Source organism: Coturnix japonica, chromosome 1 (genome assembly GCF_054131305.1).
Source record: "Coturnix japonica strain WE chromosome 1, WE-NBRP24, whole genome shotgun sequence".
NCBI classification, from domain to species: Eukaryota; Metazoa; Chordata; class Aves; order Galliformes; family Phasianidae; genus Coturnix; species Coturnix japonica.
In genome coordinates this window covers 60,674,433-60,686,430 of record NC_140663.1, presented here as the reverse complement: position 1 = coordinate 60,686,430, position 11,998 = coordinate 60,674,433, and the positions used below count along the sequence as shown (strand labels likewise).

The 11,998-nt window shown below is 45.8% G+C and overlaps 1 protein-coding gene across 1 annotated transcript; it reads left to right on the top strand.

Annotated features, from left to right (window-relative positions):
* Positions 1-388: 388 nt before the first annotated feature.
* LOC146762450 (E3 ubiquitin-protein ligase Topors-like) lies at positions 389-1,854 on the top strand. The gene has a single exon (XM_085541775.1). It carries the CDS (start codon positions 404-406, stop codon positions 1,352-1,354), a length of 951 nt encoding a protein of 316 aa, XP_085397901.1. The 5' UTR covers positions 389-403; the 3' UTR covers positions 1,355-1,854.
* The last annotated feature ends 10,144 nt before the right edge of the window (positions 1,855-11,998 follow it).

The window sequence follows — 11,998 nt, the reverse complement described above, 5'->3', positions numbered from 1 at the left end:
TGGGCGCAGCGGCTCAGCCCAGCAGTTCGTGCCTGGCCTCCGACCGAGCGTGTGTGCGAGGACTGGAGTGTGGACAGGGCGAGCTTTGGTGCTGAAACGTGCTCTGGGTGCTGCTAGCGCAGCTCTCAGCGGCCGTCTCAGAGCCACTTGTTCTTTCCCCGACCCTGCTGGGAGCAGGCAGACGGGACAGCCGAGAGAGGCGAGTGCAGCAGCATAGGTAGGCGGCATGAGGACCGGCTGGGGTGGGGGGCATCTCGAGGGACCCTTCCCAGGCCTCTGTGTGACTCACGTCTCTTGTCCTCTTGTCCTCTTCCAGCGTGACACCTGCTGCTGCTGCAGCGCCAGTGCTGGGGAGCGCGTTGCCATCTCCCGCTCCCCCTGGTCCACCACAACTGGTGGAAGCATGGAGGCAGCATTAGACACTCGCTGCCCTGTGTGCCTGGAGAACTGGGACAGCGCGGCGTATGCCATGCCGTGCTGCCACCAGTTCTGCTTCACCTGCATCCAGCGGTGGACGAGCACCAGGCCACAGTGTCCGCTTTGCAAACAGGGTGTGCAGTCCATCATTCACACCGTGCGAGCGGACGGTGACTACGAGGAGCTGGTCCTCAGACCAGCTTCTGTGGCACCCGTTGCCACGAGGAGCCCCGCAGGACCCCAGGCAGCCCGGCCATGGCCTGCAGTGCCCAGGCGTCCTGTGGGCGGCCTCTCCCCTGCCACCTGGGCTTCCATCTTCAGGGAGCACCCAGCCCTGCTGCGGCCCCTGCGCTCCTGGCTGCGATGGAAGCTGAGCCGCATCCCGGGCGTTGAGGGGCCAGAAGCAAATGTTTTGGTCAACAGTGTCATCTGGGCGCTGCTCCTCGTTGGCCTGGCAAAGGAGACACTCATAGAAATGCTGGATCCCGACCTGCACAGCCACACGGTGCCCTTTGTAAGGCAGTTCATTGCCTTCGCTGTGCAGAGGTGCAGCAGGGAGGCTCACCGCTTGCTGGGCCTCAACATCAGCCCTGCTGCTGGGGCAGAAGAAGCCAGCACAGCATCAGAGCCCAGAGCTGCCCCACAACAGGAGGCTCCTGTCTCTGACCCAGCGCCCTCCATCAGCCCTGCCAGCTCCAACAGGGAAGAAATGCTGGGCAGGACAGGAGACATCAATGGGCATCCCAGCCGCCCACATTCCAACCCTGCGGCGGTCACCACGGAGCAGGCAGCACCCAGCGAGGAGCCAGCACAGCCTGTGGCAGGGCCGTCTGGGAACAGCCAACCTCAGCAGCCCCAGAGAGCCCCAAAGAGGAAAGCCAGCGACTGCCAGGCCTCAGCATCACCAGAGAAGAGGCCACCCCGCCGACAGGAATAGAACAGCCACAGAGCTGATGAGACTGGGGCCGGGCAGCAGCTGGGACACACACCGGCCCCAATGGACCCTTGCCATCAGGGTCCACTTCCAACATTCAAATAAACTAGATAGAAAGACTACAAAAATATGTCATGGTATTGCTAACGGCACAGCTGTTGTTGCTTCCCCATCCTCAACGCTTTCTCCCCTTTATCCTGCTGCTGTGCCATTGCTGGCACTGTTGCAACCCAGACAGGAACCCCACGGGCTTCAGGGAGGGCAAGGGCAGATTTCTGCACCTGGGGGAACATCCCCAGAGCGCACGACAGCTGGGGTTTGCCATCTGGAGTGGACCGAGTCTTGCAAGGTGGACTGCGTGTTGCTCATTTTTTATGCCCATGCCCCTGGCAGTGCAAACTGTCTCTGTCCCACCTGACCAGGGCTTGCTGGGCTTGGTGGGATGTGGTGTCCCTGGAAGGCAGGAGGGCTCAGTGTTAGGAGCAGGGCTTCTCTGGACGCATTCCAGGGCCTTAATGTCTTTCTTGTAGTGAGTAGCCCAAAACTGAACACAATACTTGAGATGCAGCTGTACCAGTGCTGAGTACAGGGGGATGATCACCTCTTTGCTCTTGCTGGCCACACTATTTCTAATGCAGACCAGGATGCTGTTGGTCCTCTTGACCACCTTGGCACACTGTCAGCTCATGTTCAGCCGAGCATCAATCAACACCCGCAGTTCTCTTTCCTCTTCACAATTATCCAGACACTCATCCCCAAGTCTATATCACCGCATGGTGTAATTGTGGCCAAAGTGCAGGACCCGGCACTTGGCCTTGCTGAACCTCATCCCATTCACCTCAGCCCAGCGATCCAGCCTATCCGATCCCTCTGAAGGGCCTCCCTACCCTCAGGCAGATCAACACCACCTCCCAACTTGGTGTCATCTGCAAACCTACTGAGGATGCACTCAATCCCCTCATCTAGGTAATCAATGAAGATATTAAAGAGGATCAGCCCCAGCCTCTGGGGGATACCACTTGTAACAGATTGCCAGCTGGACTTAACTCCATTAACCACTACCCATTGGGTACAGCCCTCTAGCTAGTTCCTTACCCAAAGAAGAGTATACCTGTCCAGGCCACAGGCAGCCAGTTTCCCCAGGAGAGTACTATGGGAGACTGTCAAAGGCTTTGCTGATGTCTAGGTAGACTACATAATGTAAACAGCCTTTCCCTCATCTATCAGTCTTGTCACCCAGTCATAGAAGAAGATGATATTGGTCAAGCACGACCTGCCCTTCATGAACCCATGTTGGCTGGGTCTGATCCCCTGGATGCCGTGCACGTGCTGTGTGATCTCACTCAAGATGATTTGTTCCATAACTTCCCTGGTACTGAGGTCAGGCTGACAGGCCTGTAGTTCCCTGGATCCTCCTTATGGCCCTTCTTGTAGATGGGAGTCACATCGGCAAGCTTCCAATCCTCTGGGACCTCTCCAGATAACCAGGAGCTCTGGTAGATGGTAAAGGTGCTCAGCAATCACCCCCACCAGCTCCCTCAGCACCCAAGGGTGAACACGTCTGGTCCCATGGACTTGTGACAGTCCAGATGGAGGAGGAGCTCTTTAACTGTCTCCAACTGAATCACTGGGGGTGTATTCTATGTTCCATCCCAGACTTCCATACCAGGGCATAAAGTACCCTGAGGATAACTGATCTGCATATTAAAGGCAGATATAAAGAAGGCGTTGATGACCTCAGCCTTCTCCTCATCCTTATTGGTCACAGTCCCTGCTGCATCAAGTAAGGATGGAAATTCTCCTTGATTCTTCTCTTACCGTTGATTTAATTGTAAAAGCATTTCTTCTTGCCCTTGTTCCTCCCTACCTCAGCATCCAGAGGGGTCATTCTGGACCTTCTTGGTCATCCCCAGAAAAAGGATTGAGGAATCACTTGGCTGATCCTCATGAGGGCAGTTGGCAGTGAGAAGCAGTTACCTACCAGTGAGAAGCAGGCTTTGTTTTCACTGCAGCTGGTCCAAGCCTCAATGCCACCACCACCGCTTCTCCATAAGCATGAGGATCCATTTCTGTCCTGTTTCTGCTCCCCTCCCATCACTGCAGTGTACTGCTGCTTTTCAGGGATTCAGGCTATTTACTGAGCACTGTCATTTAACGTTCTTGATTCATTTTACAGTCATTCACAAATAGGGCTGAGATACTGGGATCTGCTAATAATCTGAGGGCAAAGTAAGTCATGCCTGCTGGCCAGAGGAGACCAAAGTCTTGTGAGCTTCCATGATCTGAAGGAAGTATAAGGGCTCAGACTCTTTAGAGAAGGAATAAGGAACACTGTGACTATAAGCAACTGCAAGGGGAATTTTAAATTAAATAATGATTTAAAATGTTAACAACATATAAATTTTAAGCATTTTTTAATATTTAAATAGACTGGGATTTAGTAAGAGTATGGATTTAAGATCCTTTGACTACTCTGATTATTTCCCAAATAATCTGAGTATAAATTTGCCACCTCATTTCCACGTGTCAACTTCCACGGATCAAAGAGAAAGTCACTAAACTACTACATGCAGGAGCTAAACTACTACATGCAGGAGATATGCTTGCAAGTTGAAGAAAGAGGGCAGCAAAAGGACAGCTCATTTTTGTCCACGGGATTGAGGGAGTTTCAGCTCAGGATTTTCTGTAATCAGTATAGAACTACATAGTGCAAAGCTTTTCTGTATGGGGTGCTGACCAAAATAAATCTGTGCCAGCTCAGTGTTCTAGACAAGAGGCTGCTTTCACTCTGGAATAAAGGGTGCGTATCTAAAGCCAGAGGGCTTTTTTTTTTCTGGGATAAAGTCACCATTCTCCTAGAACTGAATTTTCCTGGAGAGGAAGTCTGATGTGGTTAATGATGGAAATAAAAATGCAGAAGTTCTGACACCACCTTGCACCCCAACTCTGGAAAACACAGCAGACAGTCAATGCGCTGAGTTCTGCCAGTATGACCCATGACTGTGGGGCTGAGTATCTCCTGAGTACTGCTTCACTCCAGCAAAAGTCACTGTTGCCTCACAGAGCTGCTGAAAACATACTTTATAAAGTTTTGCTCTTCATTCACATGTTCACTCAGGAAGGACGATGAACACCATATTTTAAGGGATTCCAACTTGTATGATTTATTTCCTTACAACCCATTTTTCTGTTACGTACTCCATTCTTGGGCCTGGGATAATCAGAGGGATTAGGTGAAGGCCTGCATACTATTTGAACCTGGAAGAGAGGGTTAGGGCACACAGATGCCACACTGTAGACAGAAGTGAATGGGCACAGATCCATTACATAAACTGCATCTATTTGTACTGAGTGGGGAACAGGGATGTGAATCCTGCACAATGAGGTTTTATCCTCAGCTTCACAACGTGTTTATTTTGCCAGCTTACAATGTGGTTGTCTCCAGTTAGTCTCAGTTCTGTACTTTGTAATACATGTGGTTTTTTTGAGGCCTTTCAAAAGTCTTATAGTTCAGTTGTTTTGTTGTGGTTTTTTTTTCGTCAAATGCACCCACATTTGTCAACAGCAACTGTAAACAAATATAAAAATGTATGTAAATATATAAATAATGTATACTAAAAAAGAGAAACTATAATGTAATGCATACAGATACCATATTCTTTTGTATTTCTTTTTCCCCTCAAGAAATACATTATTTCATGTATTGTTGTCAATTATACTACAACCTTACTGCAGGCTCACGTCGGTCCATAGCACTGAAGAAGCTACAAGGAAGTAACCAAGAGTTCAACACGTTTCTCACAGATATGTAGCCACCTAAAGACATGTATCCTGTCCAATTTATTTATACAAGTTCCCTTTCTAGTCTGTGGATGCAAAAAGATACCCCTGGTGGGAAAAGAATCCAGTCAGTCCTATACACCTATTTTTGGACAGGATGAATCATCTTCTAGAAGCACGTCTCCTTTTGCTAACTACAGATAGGGCTCAGACCGAGACTAGATATCCAGTTTTTTTTAATGTCTGAGGTTAAGTTAAAGAATCGTAGAATCATTAAGGTTGGAAAAAACCTCTAAGATCATCTGATCCAACCATCAAGGAAGTCCTACTCAAGACTGTAGTATCATCACGTTTCAATCCAAACAATTTGTTGCTGTGTCTTCATGATATAAAACCACCGCTCTGTCAAGGAAAAGTAATCAGAGATAATGCTAATGATCCTAGGAATGAAATGTGAAGCACTATTTATTCTAGAAATGCCAATTTTAAGACAGGACCGATCAAGCCTAGAGCAATCTCCTGAAAACTAGGTGGCAATCTTAAGCTTGGCAAAGCAAGTCATGCTGTGTTTTCACTTTCCCCTTGGAAATATAACAGAAGCTCTGGGCATACTCCATACGTTACTTTGCTATGCCTCCTGCTTAGTGCCAAGTGCAGTCAACAAAAATTATCTTTAAATATAACATTTAAAGCTTTCCACATGCTGTATTTATACAATTTCTTGGTGCTTCTTCAGTATGTAAAGTAAAACCAATCAGCCTTGTAAACAGAGTCTCCTCTGAATTGCCTTTTTATGCAAAAAATAGGAACAACATTGAATTTGAGAGCATCTCAAATAGGTGTACACAGCATGATTGATGCACACTGCTTTTGTAACAGCCCACGCCACAGGGCAGGAGGCTCTGCTCCATGGATATGATGGCCAGGACAGATAGAATTTGTGTGTATGGACACAAAAGGCTAGAAAAAAGAAAATGCAAATCTTGGCTTAGCAAGGGACTATGCAAAGTCAAATGTTAGAAGCTCCCAAAGCTGCTGCACACCTCGTGACAGGAGCCTGCCTGTGTGCAGCAGCTCTGCACCACCCACTGGCTGGACTCACGGTTTCTGACTGTGGTTTCTGCAGGTTCCCTCCACCTCCATGGCGAAGGAGCTGCTTCAGGTACCTTACTTAGACTCCATATCACTAACAATAGTGGTGCCAACGATTAAAAAAACCCAGAAAAATGAAGCAAAACACCTTGGCTCCAGTCACTCACTTGACAGACTCCTTCCATTCTTTCTGCCAGCTGAAAGCTACCTCAGAGCTGGAGCGTTTCCCTCTCCTCTCAGTACTGTCTTTTCTTGCCAGCTCTGCTGATTTTTTTCCTGTCTACCTGATCTCAAAGTAATTGAAAAAACAGTCTCTGCAAATGCTCTCTGGAGGATCACCAAACCTGATGTGTGTTTTCAGGAGAAGGAATACAGTCCCCAAATGTTTGACTTATATACCAGTAGCAAATTCCCATGACTTCAGGTCAGGTCCTTTGAAGGAGTAGTCTGGCAAGGTTCATTTCTGACAGCAGAGGTGCACTGGTTTATAGCAGCTCAAGGTTTCCTCCCGTCTTTGTTTACCAAATGACTGCTGAACTTCCAAAAATGATGAGGTTAAGAGGGCATTGCAGCTGCAGCTTGCTGGTGCTGATAGAGATGCAGAAGGGATGTCAACCTCACCTTCTTCCTTTCCCAACAGAGTTCCGTCCCACTGATGGTGCAGAGATGGGGTTCATTAGCTTCTCTATAGCTGGGAAATCATTAGATTTAAAACAAAAATGGGTAGATCTCGTTCATTTGGTAGTAATTACATAAAAACAGGCACTGATAAATTCCTGGAAGGTAAGTGATGGTAATTCAGTGTTTAGAAATGTCTTTCATGAGAATCAACAGGGCTGAAGAAGCATCATTTTTCTTTGAAATTAAAGAAACTCCAAAAGCTCAACTAGTTTAAATAAAACATCCATGAATTTCTTCTTGACTACTCTGCTAAATTCTGAGGAAAAAAATGCAGAAGACTGTACAGTGATTCTTCCACTTCTTTTTAATTAAATTTGCAAACAGAGGAAGGTCAATTAAGCATCCGGCCTGTGCATTATTTATCTACTTGAAACACAAAGTCTGCTGCCTTGGAATCCACTCTATATAAGTTTGTTTCTAGGTAAGGATTTTTTAATGCCAGGAGATTCTTGGAATAAGATTTATGTGCGTCACATCTCTTTGTACACCCTCACGGAGAAGGAGCAAATCAAGAGTGTGCACATGCGCATGTGTGTGTATGCAATATCTTGGAGGATGCACGTTCAGAACAGCCAAATATATGCCCCAGCATTAGTATACAGCATATCTTGTCATGTTGGTCACAAATTATAATGGAGGCACAGAACTACTGCGGCTGAGTGCAGATATTCACAGCCTTTGTTTACTGCCTCCTTGGCAGGAGATATATGTGGAACTATCTGTACAGCATGAGTGGACTGTGCACCACAGTGCTCAACTCGGCCATGAAAGTGCTCTAATGTATTGAAATAGAGCAGCTGGATAACATGAAAACTAATGAAGCGAGAAATCCCACTGCTGCCTGGAACAAAACACACCCATGATACACCAGATCTCCACTTAGCCTGTACCTCTACCATTTAGAAACCACCTCAGTGCTACCTAAATGTGATAGATAAACAGCATTTGAAACTGAAGTTCACTGTTCTTCCAAGGAACAGATCTGACTAAGAGGTGGCAATGTATTTTCAACCCTGCAATGAGATTTTGTGTTATTCCTGCCAACAGAAGCAACTTTACAGTCAAATTTCCCTTTCCTCCAGACAAGCCGTGCCATGAAGGGAATCTAGGCAGTTTCAGGTTCACTACAGAGCACAGCTCTCATGAATGAAGCCATGCTGATTGAGGCTGTACTGCTTCCTCTAGCAGAAGCAGCTCTGCCAAAAGCTGATCTACTAAATCCCCACAAACTGGTTTCAGTGCCAGTGTTGGTGGCTGTGCACCACAGGGAGCATGTACTGGGATGGCTCAGAGAAGAGCTCATGCGTCAGTGCCCAGCATTGCTCTGAGACAACCTGGGCTGGCTCCCTGCTCAAACCTTGGCTATCTGCCCAACACGCTTCCCATCATGACCTGGCATCCAATGGGGCACGATGAAGCTGCTTAAGCTGCATTCACATTGAGAAGGAGGTTTACACTAAACAGAAGCGCTATAGGCCTTTGCATTTAAAGGAGCTGGAAAATAAGTGCATGTAGAAGTGCTCTCTTGTGTTCCAGCTTAGCATTTCCTATGGTGAAACTGGCAGAAGTGCCAAAGGGATACGGTTATAACAAAACCAGTGAAATCATGGAAACAATGTCAGTTCGCTGTGGTTTGCGGTTACAGTGAGTGATGCCATCATACAATCACAGCAAACCACAGAGCATGTAGTTTAGTGGAATGTGGCATAGTTATAAGGTGAATATATTTGTCATGCAGAAGCAACGGCTGAAATAAGATGATGTTTTTATGCGTGCTGAAGGTTTTTCTGCAGCCCAGCACCCTGCTCACTCAATCAATGAGCTCTGCACCCACAGGTTCATGTAGCAAAACATCCTTACAGGATGAACAGGACTACATGCACCCAAGCTACACAGTGGTTTTCCACCTGCAGTGTTTTTTATGGGCCCAGACTGCTGAGGACACAGTGTTTTGGCCCATCATAACTGTCTCAACACATTTCAAGTGAGACTGCATCTGCTCTTTGGGAGAGACACAAGTGTAATAGTCAGTCTGCTTGATTTATGTACCAGGAAGCATGATTAGAGTATGGGTAAGATTCTCATTCGTTACCTAATTTCTTTGAGATGATGAAGCTGGTATGTTTGTTATGAGATCCCAAACTAAGAGTAAAAGCACATTTTCAAGTTTTGCTTTAAGCCTGTATTTAGCAAATCCTTTTTTGCTTTTGTTCATCAGGCCTATGAAAACACTGTAGAATTTTTCTTTTCTTCTTCAACAACTTGTATGTTTTTCCTCCCCACATTACATAATCTCTTTTGTTTCAAGCGTTCCAAAAACATGCATCATTTAGACTTCACAAAGGCACTGTGCCCTGGATTCAAATGGGTTAACTGAGGTAAACAGGAATCTGAGCAATTTCCTTGAGATGCTGAGCTGAGTGCAGAAACCCAGAGTTTCCATTCTGCTAGCAAGTACAGTGCAGATCCATAAGCATCCCCCGTTTTTCTGGAGCATAAAATCATCATCATAGCGCCATCATCATAATATGCTTTAAGAAAATACAGTCTATTGTTGACACAGACACATTGTCCAGAGGCGCCAGCTTTACGAAGGTGCTCTGAAGAAAGGAAAAACAATGCTTGAAAAGCTCGAAGGCTCTCTGACTGGGGAGAACCTTTATGCAAGGGATGTTTAGGAGCTCTTCTAAACTGCACCAGAATTTCCCATTGGATTAAATAAAGCTTGGCTCAACCTGCTATATTGTGCAGATATTTCTCAAGTTCAGGAAGTGACAAATCATCTGTGTATAGCTTAAATGAAAGAATAAGGGCAGCAAAAGGAAATAGTAGCTGCAAAAACAGAGCAAGGAAATGATGGAAGATCATTCATTGCCACTTTTTCTTTTAAAAGAAGACAGAGAGGAATGGGAAAACAGTAACTGGGAAATGAGGTGCACTCCAGCTCTGAAAAGGCAGAGTCCACAAAAGACAAGAAATCTAACAATATTCATGGGGAATTAACCTTTCTCTCCCTGCCACTTCTCTGTAAGTGTACGTATAATTTTATCTATCTAACATAAAATATACATACTTCTATGCCATTAGGAGTTATAAAGAAGAGTTTTACAATTTGCCTACTCATCCACTGAGGTAAAACAGCATCTGTCCCCTGAAACCAGAAGAACATCAGAGGCTTACAAGAGAACAAGATCCCATGATGCTGGATGCACAATGACTGTCACTTTGCAGAATTCAGGGATGCTGCAGAGCACAGAATCAGCACACTGATGGCTGAAGTGACAAGGGACTGCAGCAGTCAGAAAGGGAAGAGAGTGTGCCATAGATCTATGCCGCTGTTGTGGCAATTGCTTTGGGACCAGAGGAGACAGATAGTAGAAGACTTTTTTTTTAGCTGCTTTAAAACTTTTGAGCCTCCACTGTTAAGAATTACCCAAACTTTTCCCAAAGTTTCAGTAATAAAGTCTGAAATATTTTCCCTGGAGGAAGCGTGGTCAATAGAAATGCTCCTTGATAAATGATACTATATACCACAGGGAGTTCTTTGCTTCCCCTTTAGCTGATGCTATGGTCAAGGTTACTAGTTACTTTATAGTTGTTTTTACATACATATAATGCAGAATTCATACAAGACAGCAGCAGCAGCTTTTTTCAGAGAAAGAGTTGGAACTGTCAAATGAAGAGCCAGGCTCCCAGCAGGTACACAGCATAAACTGAAGGCAGTCCATTTTCAGCCAACAACAGCAGCCTTGGCTATTTGCTTCCCTCAGGAAAGAAGAGGGGAGATGGTCTGTGTCTTGTTCCTACTACTACGAGGGATATATTAGCTGTTGAGAAGGAATTTCAACTACCTTTAGGCCTCATGGCTTTAAATGAACTATTAGTGCTATTTACTATCTGTTGAGCACTGATACTCACTCAGGGAGCCACAGAGGGCTATATTTCACTAGGAAATGTAACTCCTCTCTTCCCCTGGACTTTGCAGGAAAAGCAGAAAATTGGCCTCAGAGAGCTGAGGCCTAGTGAAGGTGGTGCTGCGCCATGTAGAAGGGATGTTCCTGCTTTGTTTAGCAGTACATTGCCCACTCAGCTAAGAAAGCCTGTGAAGAAATTGTTTATTCATGAATGTATAAACACTCATGTTTCTGTATATGATGTGATGTACCTGGTGCCAGCTGATTAGCTGGCCCGTTGCAGCCAACTTCAGATATGAGAAACCAGACCTAGACAGGATCAACAAGACAATAGGAAATACCTAAGCTGAGGTTGCGTAGGACCACCCAATTCTGGCATTTCCAACTTTCTGTACACACAGTTTGTTATTTCCCCAATGGTTACATCCCACTTTGCACTGCCACAGAAACTTCTAAACATGGCCTTAGCAGAGTGGATGGAGTTGGTACTGTCAAGTGAGGATATACTGAGTCACAAAGTATATATACAGACTACTATACAGTCATCCTTTTGGTGACAATGGCTTGAGATTTGAAACTGAAAAGATGCAACCAAAGATAGATTTTTTGGCTAAGGTTAAGAAAGGTTAAAAACTGAGCATCTACAGTGCCCCAAGATTCACAAAAACCCTCCCTGTCTTCATAATCTCTGTTTACATCTACTGCTTTCACAATAAATCTGACACAGATAGCATTGGACTTAGCTTTGTTTTTAGACCTCTATCTAAAGAAAATGCACAGTGACACATGGGCTTGTACCGTCTGGGTCTATGCACAGTAATACCAACCTACAGGTTGGGCAATGCATTTTTTAAAGGCTATCAAGTCCGTGGGGGAGTTCACTGTGTATCTCAGTGTTTCCTGTATGAAGCATGCAGCAAAGCTGATATTCACCAAGTATTTTGCTTATCATAGAAAGTGGCAGACTTAAAGAAAACAGTGCACCCTCCATCCACAAGGGGTTGCCTGTGCCATCTTGTGACAGTGCAGTTCATGCAGAAGGGATTTACATCCACACTTCTGTTGTTTGGCACTGGCACCTGATGCTCATCGGTCATTGGCATCCTCACTGCTGGAGCCATTTAGTCTCAACACCAGACATGACGAAAGAAATGTCTGTAGTGCAGTGGAAGTAAATGAG

Excerpts from the sequence above, each read along its gene's own strand:
- LOC146762450 (XM_085541775.1), top strand. The coding sequence starts at position 404 with ATGGAGGCAGCATTAGACACTCGCTGCCCTGTGTGCCTGGAGAACTGG.